The sequence below is a fragment of the Neodiprion lecontei genome, chromosome 3, assembly GCF_021901455.1.
Source record: "Neodiprion lecontei isolate iyNeoLeco1 chromosome 3, iyNeoLeco1.1, whole genome shotgun sequence".
Classification (NCBI taxonomy): Eukaryota; Metazoa; Arthropoda; class Insecta; order Hymenoptera; family Diprionidae; genus Neodiprion; species Neodiprion lecontei.
The window spans coordinates 1,518,469-1,535,766 of record NC_060262.1 but is presented as its reverse complement, the minus strand read 5'-3'; the positions used below and the strand labels follow the sequence as shown (position 1 = coordinate 1,535,766).

The 17,298-nt window shown below is 43.8% G+C and overlaps 2 protein-coding genes across 2 annotated transcripts; one reads left to right on the top strand and one right to left on the bottom strand.

Moving 5' to 3' along the window:
• The first annotated feature begins 892 nt into the window (after positions 1–892).
• LOC124293388 lies at positions 893–4,571 on the top strand. The gene has a single exon (XM_046734213.1). It carries the CDS (start codon positions 2,285–2,287, stop codon positions 3,176–3,178), a length of 894 nt encoding a protein of 297 aa, XP_046590169.1. The 5' UTR covers positions 893–2,284; the 3' UTR covers positions 3,179–4,571.
• Positions 4,572–4,694: 123 nt separating this feature from the next.
• On the bottom strand, positions 4,695–15,476 carry LOC107223613. Its single transcript, XM_015663346.2, has 10 exons — positions 14,686–15,476; positions 12,713–13,887; positions 12,454–12,640; positions 9,890–10,062; positions 9,715–9,777; positions 9,179–9,306; positions 8,724–9,095; positions 8,154–8,497; positions 7,747–8,013; positions 4,695–7,111 (listed from the first exon to the last, which is right to left on the bottom strand). Exons 2-10 carry the CDS (start codon positions 13,859–13,861, stop codon positions 6,648–6,650), a joined length of 3,147 nt encoding a protein of 1,048 aa, XP_015518832.2. The 5' UTR covers positions 13,862–13,887; positions 14,686–15,476; the 3' UTR covers positions 4,695–6,647.
• Positions 15,477–17,298: the final 1,822 nt, after the last annotated feature.

Below are 17,298 nucleotides of genomic sequence, written 5' to 3'. Positions count from 1 at the left end.
TTTTCGCTGTATAAATTTATTCAAAATCAACAAAATTCTTGTCATTAATTGCGATTAAAAGTATCTGTATTCGATATGTATTTATTTCAAATTGGCAATTAATAGACTAACCCCGTAACTCGCTTTACTAAGCCTAGATACGTTCCGGAAAAGTTGACCGTAAAGCGAAAAGCCGTATAACGTAACCGTATCAATTGTATATTTTTACACAAATCCGTATAAATTCAATCGGATCTAATCCAATTTTTTATAAAATAATATAGTTTTTTGTTGAGAAAGTATTTTATTCTTTTTATTTCGTAGGAAAATGCTTGCGTACGAATAATTTTTTTATTTTTTTTTGCCGTATAACGAAATATTGTGGGCTGTAAATCGAAAAAGTACCGTAATTAAAAAAGACCGTTGTAGCGAAATGCCGTATAACATCGCTAAAAAATTTTAATTGGACCGTAGTTTTTTTGGTGACTTTTTGTCATCATCGTGATCGTCGAAAAGAAAATACACGGTATGATTTTTTGTCCATCTATCGGCGATATCGAAACTGTCCAGCCGATTCACCAACTCAAAATTTCAACACGACAGTTAAGCGATGAAAATTCACGGCGTCCGTACATTATTGGAAAATTTCTGTTTCCGTCGTTGTCGATTGAAAAATGAAGGATATCAGAAAGGGGGAGAATTGACTTGATCGCGCGATTCCACGAAACGTAACAATATTGCAAGTCGGGTTGGTTTTTCGTTGTGAACGGAGCCTGAACACCGGGACATTGGGAGGCTGCTGCATCTGTAGAGCAATCGAGCAATCGAGCAATCGAGCAAGGCGGCCTAGCTTTGCTGTTCGTCCCTTTCACTGCTCGCGGTTTAGCGTTGTATACGCGAAACTGGCGTGGGAGGTTCACTACGAGGTCTACGAGTGTTACGTACCTGACCGGCTCTCCGACTAGTTGCTACGAACTAAAGAGACCTACCGATCGTGAGGACCGCGAGTGCTTAATCGCCGACCTACGTGCAACAACCGGCGCAGCAGGAACGGTGACAGCTTTTATTATTCACGAATCGAAACGTCGGTTCGTCGCGTCGAAAAATTTCGAAAAGGTCGTTATCAGGTCTCTTTTGGGTCTACCAGTGGAAGTTTTGAACTTGAACTAGAATCGAGTAATCGAAAATTAACAAGTTCGAAACGTTTTTTGATGTTCTTTTTTTTTGTGTTTGACGACTCGACGTCAACTCTGTGATTATTGAGTCATTGAGCCTTGTTCGCAACTTGCGCGTCGTTGACGATTCTTCTTGATTCGGAGGATTTTCTATCGCTATAATTGGGACAAAGTGTGGTACCGGAAAGAAAAGAGTAATCGGTGATCGCTCAGTGGCGGGAAAAATCGTTTCGTGCGAAAGAGAGGAGACGAGGTGCTGATATAATTGTTACTGTGGTGGATATGATGTAACTCTGTTGTTGACGTTTTGAGGATCTTTGGGGTAGAAATAAAAATAAAAGAAGAAACAAGAAGAAGAGAAAAAAAAAAAATAATGGGATAATTGGGAAAGAAGTTTACCCGAAGCGAAAGACAATCGAAACTCTGGTTACCTGGTTCACCTCCGTATTCCGCAATTTAGTAATTCTGTGTGACAGCGGTTTCGGTTTCGCTTTTCTCAATCTTACCCGAGGCGATATTTCGGGTATAAATATACAGTGCGAGTATGATAATTATCATACGAACGGTAATAATAATTCAAAGTCGAGTGCTGATATACTTATTGCACATGTATATGTGACGTGTAATTATGATTGGTAGTGAGGTAAAGAGAAAGGGGTTTACTCGTGATATACAAACTCTGAAAATAACGGACGACAAACTTTGCGTTGAAATGATCGATCGATTATACTTGTGAATCCGTTTAAATAATCTCGGTTAATCGACGGCTCGATAATTATCGCGTATTAAAAATAAAACAATCGATGTATGATGTGAAAGATATTGCCGAAAGGTAACACCTTTGTACAGGATAGCTCTTTGCCTGTATAAAAAAAAAAAAAAGGAAAAAACGAAAAACAAAACGTGAAACAACGGAAGGCCGGAAGTGCAGGTCGGAACATACATCCGGTGGGGAGAACGTCGACCTCTGGTTCGTCGGTTCCTGAAGAAACAAAAGAAAATAAAAAGGAAAGAAAATGAAAAAATAAAAAATATTCGATGCGGCGGCTTAACCGAGCGACAAAAGTAACCGAGGGTGAAAAGGAAGCGAAGGATAACGCGAGCGATCACCGATTGCCGATACATCGAGGATGAAGGACGTGTACGTGATCAAGGTCAAGACTCGTCCACCCCTCTCGTCTCTCTACCCCTCGGAACGAAGATACTCGGCCTCCACGGTCGGTGGCCTCGCCCTCGTTCACCTGGGCCTCGGTCTCTTGGGGATGCTGCTCGGGGTCCTGGCCCGTTCGATTCAGGGCCCGATTTTGGGCCTGGCAAGCCTGGTGCCATTCTCATCGGGGCTGCTGGCATGGCGGCGTTGGTACATCGATAGAAACATATCGATATTCTTTTACGGCAGTTTATTCTCCGCGCTTTTGGCCCTGCTTTGCAGCCTCGCGACTTTACTCGACATCACCGTCGTGTCCGGTGTATCGGCGACGTCCGAGTGGCGTTTGGAGAACGTTTTCGCCTTTGGCAAGAACGACGACGACGAGGAAACGATCGGTCTAAATGTCACTGATTCGGGGATATTTCGAGGAGGGTTTTTCACATTTTGGAGGGCGGGTGATCCTACGGATTTTCCAGCCAACTTCGTCCTTGATCTCAACCTTCTTGTCGCCTGCGTACTCGAGGCATTTTGGTCCCTACTCAGCGTCAGGATTTCCCTGCGCGGTATGAGAAACCTCGGTGGTAGCGAACGTCCAGCTAATCGTGATTGTAACGAATCGGAGAATGATCGAATAACACGGATCACGTGCAATGGTTTTGGGAAAAAACCACCTACGCCTAATCCACGACTCATAATCGAACGTCGCGGTTCCATCGACGACAACGAATTTCGTTTTCGCGATATTTCTAACGTTGAAATATCTTCCGGACCGAGACTTCCGCTGCCCGAGTCCAACACGGAGTTCAGGGAGAGAGTTGAACGTTTTTTGGCCAATCAGGCTGCACACAGAATCGTCGAGGGATCTTGCTCTTGAGACTTGGCATTTTGGTGCGGAGTGATTTTTTTTATTTATTTCTTTTTTTTTTTATTTAGGTTTTTCCTTACAGTATGTGCCGATTGGACTGTGGAAAAGTTTAGGAATTATGACCGTGCGTTGAGCGAATTTTCGAAAGACGTTAAAGAACATTTGATTACCTATAAAACGAAACCAAAAGAATTTTCTCCAATTGTATAATTTTCCAGATATTTCTGTGTGAGAGTGTGTGAAAAATTCAAACCGGACGAGAGTCACCTTTTAGAATTTTGCCAAATTTTCGAAGGGTACGCGAGAGACAAAAAAAGATGCAAAAAAAAAAACCACCCTGATGTATATACATATATATATACGCGTTGCAAAAATTGTACGTACGTATAATGTATGCATGTACAACCTATATGCTGATTTGTATTTTTATTTATACGCGATTCTTATCAACAAGTATACGTGTATTATTATGTGCTGGCAAATGTCAACGAACATGTTGCAATAATTTGCAAACGAGATTTTTGGCGCGCAGTTTTATTTTTTATTCGTATCAAAAATTCGATCGTTGTTATATGTATTACATATTAACAATACGGTAACGTGGAGCAAGTCTTGTCGTCTGATATTATACAGAGTATCGTTACGAAACCTGGCGGGGATAGAATATAGAAGGCATGCCTACTGTACATTGGCTAATGCGCAAAGGGAAAGAAATTACCCAACAAAAGACCGCATGGTCCACATTCACCGCGAGGCGTGGGCGCCTTTTTTATTCACTCAATTCGCACGCCATATAATATATATATATGTACGTAATGACGTGTTGAAATTTTTGTTTTCCCCGCAGGCGGAACAAGAATAGTTAAAAAACGAGATTTGAAAAAAAAAAAGGAAAAAATACCTATTGATTCGTGTGAAATGAACGTAACAAATTAGTGAATAATAAATATAGCCTTTAGGTATCGTGAGAATAAGAAATATCATGGATCCACGATGTTAATAGAATATTACTCCGGTGATATGATTATTTTTTTTTTTTTTGCGGTTGGAATTTAATACGACAGAAGAGACAGGTATCGATCAATTTCCAAGGCGATGGTACTCGCGACTTTCCCTTTCCTTTGTTCGACGCTTGAGAGAGTAATAGATTATCAATTCTTCCTACGATCTATTTGTCTAGTCTGTAAGTCGCTGTTTACCACGGCCGATCTCAGTCAGAGGTGAGCCCATTTTTTTTTTTAATTACTTGTTCGTTGCTGATTCTTATCGGGGTTTGGGAAGAGTGATAATTGAATCGAGAATTTGGTTTCATTCTGTTTTTTTTTTTTTTTTCTTTTTTTATATATGTATATATATATAACAAAAGCTTTATTTGACGTATGATTAAAATTACACTATTCGATATTATCGGTAATTTAGTCTCTCTTTGACCATCGATCGGCTATAAATCATTACAATTCTAGATATTCGAGTAGATATTTCAATATTAAATATTCAGTAAAGAACGTTAGGCTAAGCATATACCTAAGTTTTATTATACATTCATTTATTGAGTAGGTACACATACAATTATAACGCATTACATAACGATCATGTTTTTTTCTCGCAGTTCAATATACAAGATCTCATAATAGTTTCACTACGGTTATTATTTAGGGTATATTTACGGGAGATCGTCATTTTTCTTCGGTTCAAAATATTTTTATAAAATATTTCTTCTTCTATAATGTTTATCATACAATATATCAGTTGGTTATACGGCATACGTATACATATATACTATGTCAATAAGTATAACGCGTTAATACATAATCGTTATACATACCGTATGTATAATACTCATAGTAACAACAACAACAACAACAATGTTATATAATAATATGTTTATTAGGTATATACATATACCTGTGACCTAACCATTCTACGTGGTATACTATATGTATATATCGTTACGCTATTGTTGCGACGATTTTTATTTTTTTCTTGCTGTTTAATTATTATTATTTTTGTCGTACTAAATTACGTGTAGGTATTGTCCTTGGTCCATTATTATATCATTATTATTACGATACAGTGTACTTTTGAAGGGATGAAAAATCATACGTGACGTGTAACGTATAAATTAAAATGTACTATCAATCACCCGTCTGTATAATTATTATATGGACGTAACTTGCTTATTCTCAACGGCCGGCTGCTTTACAATTGAAATACGTACGATATACCCGTTCGAAAGTTGTAACGCATCTATCTCTGGTATTATCAAATTCAATTATAGATGGACATTTTTCCACAATTGAAAAAATAAATGATACAGATCGGTTACATACTGAGATTCTTTCGTCGATTTTTATAGCTTTAAGACATTTAAGAACGGGCCGAAATATCGGCTCAGCCGTGGAACTGATGTGAAAGTAGGTGCGCTGATCATTTTTGATTAGATTTTTTATCAATTGAGAAGTATTAATTTCTTCGTTTTGTTATCGCTCGTTTTTTCTTCTTTTTCTTCTTCTTTTTTTTTTTTTTTTTATTACCCTACAGACTTCGTACACAATTACGATTACGCGGCGTGTATATAATATTAATGTTGTACATAATGTTGCGTAGGTATTTAGTAAATTAACTTATCGATACAAATCAGAGGAATAGAGAGAAAGAGAGAAAGAGAGGGAGAAATAAAGCATCGACACTTTTGTCAAAAACTATGGCTCGGACGAGAAGGAATGAAATTGAAAGTACAGTTACACGGAATGAAAAATTTTAAAAATAGGGGATGAAACTTACTAATTAAATTAAAATATCGTAATCGAATTCTACCGGCATGTCATTTGAGTTTAAAAATTAAATATATGTACATTATACACGTTTTCTTTATATTATACAGTCTACTCTACGGCACATATAGTTGCGGATAGAAGAATAAAGTTTCTCATCCTTGTCTACGTGGAAAAAAAAAAACAATTCTTGTTAACGATATAAAAATAATATAATTAATGAAAACTTGTCTTCGACATATTTCATACACGGTAAATTAATCAACGCCAAGACGAAGAGGAGGGAGTCAAAACAAAGAGGGCAAGAATTCAGCAGGCTTAGGTAATGTGAATAATAATAGTAATAATAATAATAATAATAATAATAATAATAATAATAGTAACAACAATAAAATCAAACTACAACTCATAAAATGTAAATCCGTTGTCGAGTTGATGAATTAATTTATAATACAGAGGTATTTTGCACATACCAATCGCGATCTAATAACCTGACCCTAGATGATTGTGATAAAGAGTGGTCTCTGCGTAACTTCCCGCCTTCGGAACGACGTCGAGGGTGTAGGATCATTTCTATAAATAACGAGAAGTCAACGGGCAGGAAGTTATTCGGAGATTCCCCCTGCGTCACGCAGCTTGACGATATTCTCCGGAGAAGTGAGAATACGATCAAGGGGAGTGAAAAATAAAGATTGTAAAAAATACTAAACGTTAACCGGGCGGACGCTGTCGTCCGATTGGGGCTGTTCGCCACTCTGCCACCCCGAATCAAGGGTGGTCGCGTCGCTCAGGCAGCATTGGGGCGTCTCTTCCTCCCGGTACTCCCGGTCCCTCGGATCGAGGCTCCTCGCCTTCTCCGGATCTTCGCCGTGGGTGAACTGGTCCTCCCGGAAGTAGCCGGAGGCCGTCGGACTCTCGGGGTTTCCCTCGTCGACACCCTGAGGCGTGTAGTAGGCGTACCTACCCTGCTGTATCACCTCGTACTGCGCGTCCGGGGCCAAAAACGGACCCCGGACATTTCGCGGCTCGTCGCTGTTCGCGTAGCTGTCCGACACCGCGTCTCCACCCTCCGCAGGAAGCGGAAGCGGCAGTCTGGATCTCTTTGACAGCTGACGCTTGCCCAGACGCGCTGCTAGGTAGTCGATTCCCTCTGATCCGTTGTCGACGCCTGTCGATGACGTTAAAACTCGTGGTTTATGCGACAGTGTGCCAGATAAATGCGGCAAATATCGTCAATCTCAACCTTCATTCAAGGTATTTCTTTAGACATCGGTGAACAAAATATAGGTACTTTTATTTGCGGTGTACACTGATTAGGACAATTTTATTTTTTAAGGTAATTTCCGAGGGGTTAACGCATGCACTCATTGATTTTATGTACACCTGATTGTAGGATTACAAAGATTTCGGGAGATTTTTAAGGGATTTCACAAGATTAGCGGAAAAGTTTACACTAGATTTCACGAGTGATTAACCCCTCGGTAATCTTACACTGACCTGTCAGATCACGCAAGTCAGAATTTTTAAACAGTTTCGGATTCCAGGAGTGATTCGAAAATGAATTTAGAGTGAAATTAACTTGAAAGATTTTTCTATCGCTTTGCTGTTTGATCTGTGTGTAATGTGCGTGTCCGAGTTTTTGTACCGTGATCAACTTCTCTGAGACACGAAACTCAAGAATTCAACCAAAAGAGAATCCGTAAATTTTTAAAAGAAATTGGCTTGCATTAATTGTCTACGAAAGAGATAACGTTGGGCTTTGTTGCCATTTGAGGGATAGTTAATTGCCGGTAGAATACCCACCTTCTTTATCGACTGCCAAGTCGTAGAAGCTGCTCTCTGGCCCGCAGCACGACGAAACATCGCCGAAGTAAAGTTCGCTCTCCGACTGTTTAGGCACAGCGGCTGGTTCCTGTTGGAACGCACTGTTCTCCACACCCTTGAGTGGCTTCCGTGCTCTTCTTCCCTTCATCGTACCCTCGTTCCCACCCTCTGGATCCGTGCTGTTTGATATCTCCTCAGCGTTCTCGTAGTTCCCCGAAGAACGCTTAGTCGCCCTCGGTCTGTGGTCTGTTCATGAGAATTATCAAAGTTCGGAAAAATCCACCAGCTTATTAACCGTAACGGTAGTTTTTTATAACAATACTGGAAACAATGCTTGAAAAGTTACAGGAAACAACTTGGCAATACCAAGTCCAAAAATCACTCGCCTTCGTTGACACCCTCGTAGTTTTCAAGCCGCTTTGCCATCCTGGGTCTCGGTTCGGGGACCTGAGGCCTCCTCGCGGGACTGTTGGGGTCGCTGTATGGCGGTGGTGGGCCCCAGAGGGGAACGGGGGTCTCGAGAACGCTGTAGGAAGCGGTGCTGGGTGTATAGGGTCCGTTCTGGGCGTTTAAAACACTGTAGGGCCCAGCGCTCTGGGCGTTGAGGACACTATAGGGCCCCGGGGGTTCGACGCTGGCTTCGACCTGCCTGGACGGAACGTGAAAACCGTAGTTGGAGTCGGGGCTTGGCGCAGGGCCGCGAGACCTGGACCAGGGGAGTCGCCACCGTCTGAGGAATAGGAAGAGCGAGACTTTAGGGCGATGGAAAAGCGGCAAGCAGTGAAAAACGGAGCGAATTTCTCTCGTAAGGGTTTACACGGGTTTGATTATGATTCGATTCACTCCGAGCGTTTGGAGTGGAAAAGTTCATTCTTAAAGAGTGCGACTGTTCACTCCATCGTGCGGGTTGCGCAGTTATCATTCCAAGGATAGACATTTAGATAGAGAATTCTCACCTGGCCGGCGCCAGGTCCGGGTTCGGAGTGTACAGGTTCCCCGGTGTTTGGGCCCACCAAGGACTCGCACCTCCGCAGTCGTTGCAGCAGCCACAGGTCCCGCTTGTTGGGCCCACCGAGCCGCCCTGGCCGTACAGTGATCGGCACCGTAGCTCGAGCTGTTCCCAGTACATTTTCTTCTTCTCGTGACTCAGCAGCTGGTACACCAGCATGCAGGAGAATATGCACGCCAGGATACCAGCTACCGATACTCCGAACAAGGCTCTCAGACAGGCGTACAACGCCCCGTCGACCACCTCGCAGTCCGACGTGCCCTCAAAAAGCACCCCAGGATCTCCCCGGGACTGTGGCGTTCTGTAGCACGTGCAGGATCTGGATTTTTTTGTCCGTTAAGCCGTGGTTGATTGACGATGACATTAGTTTTGTTATATATTGTTCATATCTTTTTACAGTACCTCGCTATTGGCGTGTAAACGCACTCGCGGAGTCCCTGGAGTCTCGACATATGGACGACTGTCGTTGTTACCGTAACCAGTACGCAAACTAGCGCACAAACTACGCCGAATGACCCGCATACTTTCATCTGGAAAAATATGAGAGATATTTTTATGACGTTAAGACTCACGCCTATATTTAATCACGATAATATAATCATACCAACAGTCATACTTGATTCACGATAGTCTTCAAGGGTGATGAAATTATCTGATTATACCGTTTAACGACCGCTTTTAAAAAGAGATTCGTTATGTTCGTTTCTTGGATATTTGCAATTTTGATTAGAACAAATTGAATTCCTGAACATATTTACTATCTGATTATGCAGATTTATACAAATCGGTAGTATCAGCTAACCAGCTATCCCAGTTTTTGTTGAGTTTAGAAAAGAATTTCACGTTATATTTGTGTTTATTGACTGTTTGGAATACTTTGAATACGATTGCGAATTGTCATTTGGTAGCGAAACTTTCATTACAACTGTTTTACTTACAAGGATTCCGTATCTGAGCTTTCGTATCGCCAAGAGAAGAGTGAACACGCCCATAAAAATTAGCTGAAAAGAAATCAAATGTGTTATCAGGTCTGATTGTTTCCTGCGGTTTTGAACCGCTTAGTTACACGGAATGTTCGTTCGAGAACACTAGTTTTTCGTGAAATTTTCTCACCATGGTCCCAGGGATGTAGGAAGGTACGGTTTCGAAAAGGACTAAACTGGCTGTGTGCGCTGATAATACTACGTGTACCGCTATAAAAAGACTTCCGACCGCAGCGCTGAGTCCTGCACAGAGGCAGCAGAGCACGACGTACTTCGTGCAGCATCCACCGTCGCCCGAATGTCCTGAAAAACGGTTTAAAAAACGTTTATCTTGTGTGGTTAGGAAGCTCGTGAAAGTTTTCCATTTCATGTTTCATGCCCATTCAAGAAACCGGATCTTGTGCAACAACAGGGAGTAAGTGACCGCCAGGCGATTGGTTTACTGTAAAGTAAAATGTGAATTCGTAGAAGCGTGTACAAGACGTGAGTTTTTCCCACAGTCAGGTTGTTCAAAGTCGATAAATTCTGTGGCCAAATTCCTAACGCGGTAGGTCGTTTCGAGATCCGAGAAATAACCTGCGCGGAAAATGCCTTTATGGTATTTTATCCATGACAATGACAGGTTACCGGGATCGTGGCGTCTACCTGCACGATGCACTGTTACGTCTCTGACCACCTATGCAAGCGTCTTTCATCTTCCCGCGAGGATTGCCTAACCGATAAAGAAACTGCTTTTGTAAACAAGACTAAACCTTTCTTTTCACTGGAAAAACCAACTGCTACGACGTTACTCGCGTATTTCTCATTCCATGGAACATGGGAAAATTTCACTGGCTTTGTGTCCCGCAAGGCATTGTCATCGGTTCACTCGCTTCGACTAGGTAAATATTCTTTGTGCAGGATGGTAAAAATCCGTCTATACACCAAGAATTCAGAAATACCGTTAAAATCGATCTGCCGTGCTCTTCTTATTTTATTTATGTTTTTTTTTTTTAATTTTTTTTTCAAGTATAGCATGCGCTTGAACAAATTGCGGAGCGCAGCGATGGATTAAACCAATCAGTCTAATGAGAAGTTCACGGTAATCCCAGAGCGCCTATTACAACATTCGGGCTTCCAATCCGGGGTGAAGCCTCGACGTCGCAAACGTGTTTCGTTGTCAGTTGATTTTCTTCCGTCGAGCTGCGCGACGCGACGAACCGGGAGACTATATTATCGAAAAAGAAAAACAACACTAAAAACAACATGACAATTTCGTAACGTGAGTTTAAACCCTTATGGTAATCGAATCCAGCAGCGACGGGTAACCCGAGAAAGCGAGCGACTGCAAAGGAACGCAACGGCTTGTCGGAAGGTGTGATCGCGCGGTAAAATCGAAGACGGTGGTCGTCGGTTTGAGGGAAAGGGGTTGAGGAGGAGAATTAAGGCCGGTTTGTAGCTCCTACCGCAAGGGTGTGGATGTCGCGGTCTCGGCAAATGTGAAAAGTGCCCGTGTCCCAGATGGCGCGATGGTAAGTGCGCGTGGGGTCCCAAAGAAAAAGGGTAGCCCGTTGTTCCACCGTCGATCTCACCACCTAGACGACACCGCACTATTTGCAGCACCGGATGTCCGTCCATCCTTCGTTTATTTGAATCGCATTCGTCGCTTTTTTCGTTGATTTAAAAGCAAATACTCTGTTTTCTTTTTACTTTATTCAGACCTCTTGCACGGCTCGGGCCTTTTTTTATTTCACACTTTGGCAGTGTACGATTATTGTATTATTATTGTATTATTTTCGTTTTAGTGTGGCACTAGGTATAGGCAAAGTTTACAACGTTACGTCTTATGTTTGTTTTCTTTTTTCTTTTAGAACTGGTATCAAATTTCATTTCATTTTATTTTGTGGCATAGTTTTTCAAGTTATTGAAACAACGAATTTCAACATTTTTACTTTGTTATCAAGCAGCTGCAAGCTCCAAATAATTTTTTAGGTTTGACGAATTTCAGATCTCGGTATCGTCATCTGATAATAAAACCATGTTTCCGAGGCATTTTTGGACACTGATAACCGGTTTACATGTTTAGCAATTAAAAATAACACTCAGGATCTCCGTTGTAGGCTGCAGCGCGTCTTCACTTTTTGTATATTAAGAGCGGAGGAGAAAGATGTAAACGGGGAAAAAAAAAAAAAAAAATGATAGGAACATCCGTCGAAGAAAACGCCAGAATCGAACTGGGGTAGATACGGACAGATCAAAACACACTGAGAGCACTTAAGTTTCACCTCACGACACTCCAGCAAATCAATGTTTCCCGACACATCTCTCTCGACCCGTGGAGAGATAAACTTGCTTACTTATCACTTAGAGCGGAATCTATGCCATCCCTTGCGTTCATTTTCGCTCACCCAAAAGCGAGACGGCCAACTGATCGATATTCGCTAAACGGTTAGCGCCGCGTCGCGGCTGACTTTGGAAGCCCGAAGGGGATGGAAACCCAGCGCGAGAGTTACAAATTGAGTGCTTGCTGATAAAACGCTTTCAGCAATTGATAAGGAAACTCTTACCTTATAATTTCTATGGTGATTCAAATTACCGACCCGAGGCTTTGACTTCCCGCGTTGGATGGATACAGGAAAGTGCTGACTTACTGATAGCTAGTCATTTCTCGTCATGGAAGGGGAAGATTTGATTAACCAATTTGTCTAGACTCACGGTGACTGGAAGTCGAGGTGTCGTAGTGTCTCGTGGGCCTCGGCGGGGGCCTGGGTGGTAGAGCTGGGGGTTGATGGGTCCTCAACGCGACCTCATTCTCGTCACAATCATCCTCGGAGCCTCGCTTGTTGGAGCCATCCTGCTGTGCAGCGTGGCACTGGCACTTGCCCTTGGCAGGAGAAGGTACCTGTAAGGATTGAAAAATGATAAATAAAGATTGTCCGATTTTCGAAATACGTGCCGGTCCCCGCTTGCCCACCTGAATGGCGTTGACCCCGATTAACGACGTGGTCTTCGTTTCGCCGGGAGTTTGGTTGTGAGCGTGGGAATGCGAGTGAATATGCGTATGGTGGTGAGAATGATGTTCGAGGCTGGATGGCGCGCGTTGCCTGGTCTCCGGTATGGGGTTACCATGCTGAAGGCTGGGGTGAGGATGGAGGGTTTGCGCCTGATGATGACTGTGGAGCTCGTGGACGTGTTCGAGTCTGCTGTGAGCTCTGGTGTTGGCGTTGGAGGACGAAGACTCGGAGGAGATGCCCGAATTCGCGTGGTGATGACTGCCGGGGGAGAGTGGAGCGGTGGTCAAGCTGCCGGACGAGCTACCGTGGCGGTGGCTGATGAGAGAGGACGCCGAGAGGGTGCTGGTCGCGTGGTGATGGTGGTTGGGGTGATGCCCGACGCTCGACACTTTCGGGTTCACGTGATGGTGGTGAGTGTGCTGCCTCGGGTGCTGCTGGAAGGCGATTTGGAGAGTCTCGTTTCCCTCGAGGCTGCGCGCCGGGGCGTGCGAGGCTACGTGAGGGTCGCTACCGACCCCTGGGTGGAACTGTTCGTGGTTGTGTTGGTAAGGGCTCAGGATCTGCTGGATGTTTTTTACCTTCTCTTTCGTCGTAAAGCTCGGCCGTTTCTGCTGACCCGGCTGCTCGGCCAATTGCTTGTCCAACTCCTTCGCGTCCAGCATCGGACTCGGACTCGACGACGAGCTGTGCTGGTGCTCGCCTGGCCTCGACGACGACTCGTGTACTCGCCGGGCGGCTTCGAAAGCCAGATTTCGGGATATGTCAAGGTTCCTAGGACTGCACGGCACGTTGTGGGCTCTCCTCCCTCCCGCTGACCTTGGACTCGAGGTGAGGTTAGTTCCGGGATCAGCGATTCTAGTCGCTTCTATGTTCTGCTGCAACTCTGGTCCCGAGTCACCTCTTCTTATCGGTACGAATGCATTCTGCATCGTTTCCAGCACCCGCTGATGATCTTGTCCGCTCGAAAGCCGATTGCTTACCAGGCTTCGCTCAATTCTGTCACGCTGGGCTCTCACCGAGTCCACCGAAGACATTGCCGAACACTGGCAAGGGTGCGGTGACCCTTCTGGGACCAGGTCCAGGTCACTCGGCGGTTGTTGCTGAGACATTTTTTTCTAATTCCGTCGGTCACACCCTGGAATCGGAACAATCACTCGATTAGAATCTAGTCGGACGGTGTTGTCAAAGAATAGGATATTGGTCGATGAACCGTTTGAAGCGTAACCATCAAAAATTCACAGACCCAGGAGGTGTACCAAAATACTAAGCTACGCATGTCTGTCTGATTAGACGGATAACGGTAAATCGTAATCATTCGGGCTATTCAAGTAGAGCAGGGTATTTGAGAATAAATTTCTGCCAATGAAAAACGGTCAGAGATCGTCCTAAAAATTTCGAACCGTAGATAGCCCTTCGAATATTTTGTTACAGACTGAACGGATCGTTTTCCGTGTGGTAAGATATTAGTTGACCGATTTCAAAAGCAGGTAGCCGAAAGTGGCCGCTCAGGTCAGCTGTGCTACACCCAAAGGACTGAATTCGGAGAACCCGTAAACAGAACGAACGCAGCCGAATTGCTCAGGTCAAAGATTAGCGATCAATTACTCAAGTCGTGACATGTTTCCCGAGCAGCTGATGAAGCGCTTCATGTAACTGAAGGAAATGAGCTAAACGCAAGGGATAATGTATAATTATTAATTACTCTACTTGACGTTATTTTTCTTTTCAGTACTATTTATTTCCACGCTCACTTGTCTCACATTCTGTCTTTTTTTCATTTTACTGACGATTTGGAAAGGCATCGGCTATAACCATGTCCATACCTGTATTATAATTCTTGTTCATGCATAATTTAACAATACCGATGCTTCGTTTCACCGGTACACAGTGAGAACGGCGTGGCCTAGCCTATACCCAGCTTATTATAACCCACCTGAGTCGGTGGTTTAACTCTTGGGCTCGACTGAGGCTAACGGTCTGCGAATCGTTCTTTTCCCGCATCAGTCGTCTGGAGCTTGTTAGATCGGATCCACCAGCATGTTGTCGTAGTATACGCTTCACAGTAGATCTCACCGTACGCAACGTTTATACCCATGACTTTGCTAGCCCCATATCGGCCCCCGCGTGTAACCTCGCCAAGCACAACGACCCACAGACGACGACGACGACGACGAGGATGTTCCGGCCACTTCGCACGCGTCAAACACGCACGCAGTCACTAACTCACTAACTCACTCACTCACTCGTCCACATCACATCACGAACGTGCAGCGCATCCTTGTAATTGCGTCCATGGACCAACATTAGTATCGGGGATAATTTCACAGTCAGGGTTCGGTCCGGCAAAACGGAGTTGGATAGTAACATAAAAATGGTTCTTACTCAACACGTCTTAACACTCGCATTATAATTATCCACGAGTGATCAAACAATAGTCTGGAGAATCAGTCTTTGTCTCGGTTTTGGTATCTTCCCGGGTATCCGTTGGTTTTTACCGATTCCGAGACTGACTCTGGGCTGTCTATCAAGACTCCTATCTTCCTCCACGAGGTACGGATTATCTACGTTCGATTTCACGATTAGCGAACACCGGGTGTATCGAGAACCGAACAGACCGGGCACTGGCTTTAAATCGCTATTCCCACACTGCAAAGATTCAGTCTTAAACGGCGGACGCGCAAGACAACCGTCCAGACGATCGACCCTCCGCCTTCACTCGGAGGCGTTCTGCTTTGGAATGCGCCTTCGGCCCCTTCCGCGGTCCCCTCGTCTCGATTCGGTTCGCGCTAAGGGCCCGCGCGCCCAGACGCCACGGGCCTCAGCAGTCCCACGCCATTCCCCCACCGCTGCCCTCCTCTTCCCCCTCCTTGACAATCCATCGACGCCATCACCTGCACGCCCGCCGCTGCCGTTGGGACTTACCTTGTCTGAGAAAGTACAACCGGGGCCCCGTTTTGTTCACGTATAATTCTCGGACCCCGATTTTGTCGATAAAGACGGACGGTCCGATCCTCAAAACTGCACCGACAGAGATCTGACTTACTGGCCAAACTGACGATGACGCTATTTCATGTATAGTCGCTCTTGAGCAGCGATCGGCAGAGGTATGAATGAACCGGTATCCTCGGTGTCATTCATGAAATTCTTAGATAACAAGATGACGCTGCTTGTAGATGCAGGAAAAATTATCTAGAATCAGATGAACGCGTTTTTAGTATACTGTTTATTTGAATTAAAACGGCAGATGTATAGATGAACAATTTTCATCGAAACGGTTGAAGATTGTTACAATAAAACGTTACCCGTTTCTAGTTTTTGAAGAATATTTACTTAGTTCTAAAGAAAATTTGCGAACTAATTACGTTCCGCCCAGATCGGTTTGTTTGTTGAAAAAATTCGCGACGGTAATAATTCAGTTCGGGGTTGAATCAAAACGCTTTGAAATCGACTCAAAAACCTTTGACATCGAGGGCAAAATTCAGTTGCTACATTAGGTACAGTAACTATTTTAGTTTAGTTTGTTGAAAAATTTCACCTTCAAACTTCATACTCACCAATGAACAGTGAAATAAAGGGGTGGTGGTTGAAACTTGGATGAGTCAATATTTCGAATAGTCGATATATCGAAATTTCAAACATGTGAAAAAAAATAACGAAAAGATGAATGGTTCGAAACATTGATTTTTGAAAGCGTCATCGATCAGTAGTCATTTCAATCAGTGACACTTTCGAAAATCAAGGTTTCGAACAATTCATCTTTCGTTATTTTATTTACGCATGTCTGAAATTTCTACACATCGGCCATTCGAAATATTGATTCTTCCAAGTTTTAACCCCCACTCGAATAAATTCAACCTCGGGATTATCACGTCGTTAATTAATGACGGATCATTAGGTGATATTCCAAGCTCCTTCGAGTAATCATGGTATTCCAATATTGTTGGTAACTTATCGCCGCAGAGTGTAAGGCGGGGGTGTACGACCGAACGGTATACCACGAATCTAGTTTAACCAGACCGGTATAGATCCCGCCACGAGTATCTTCGAGCCTGTGACGTCACAGAAATATAGTCAACAATAAGCAGGCACACCGTATTCTTGTAGAATTGATAATTGTGAAAATAAAACGGCACATCAAATTTGTAAAAAAAAAAAAAGAACCCCATATCGCTTTTAACAAATCGTTTATAATCGTCGTCGATTATCTCGAAATGATCCTTCACGCTTAAATTGTTCTCTCGGCGTACGGAGATGAAGTCTAAATCGTCGAAAGAGACGGCGTGTGCGCGAATGTTTATACGCGATGGTTGATGAGTGTGGGTGGCGATCGACTCGACCCGAAAGCAATCGAAGGTTCGAGCATGACGGAGCGCGGAGGGCGAGTGGTTAAGGGGTAGAAATGCATGGTTGGCCGGCACCAGCTGCAGGGTGTTATTGATACTACATTTCGCCCAATTTGACGAATTGCCCGCGGACTAGACTAATGGCTCGGATACACCGGAGACGGACGGACGGACGGACGGGGGTCGAATACCGGGGAAATTAT

What these genes read in the sequence shown, in the direction of transcription:
- LOC124293388 (XM_046734213.1), top strand. Translation starts at nt 2,285, where the DNA reads ATGAAGGACGTGTACGTGATCAAGGTCAAGACTCGTCCACCCCTCTCG.
- LOC107223613 (XM_015663346.2), bottom strand. Translation starts at nt 13,861, where the DNA reads ATGTCTCAGCAACAACCGCCGAGTGACCTGGACCTGGTCCCAGAAGGG. An exon ending in TCGGGGTCAACGCCATTCAG is followed by an intron (nt 12,641 to 12,712) that starts GTGGGCAAGCGG and finishes CAATCCTTACAG; the next exon opens with GTACCTTCTCCTGCCAAGGG. An exon ending in CACCTCGACTTCCAGTCACC is followed by an intron (nt 10,063 to 12,453) that starts GTGAGTCTAGAC and finishes ACCGTTTTTCAG; the next exon opens with GACATTCGGGCGACGGTGGA.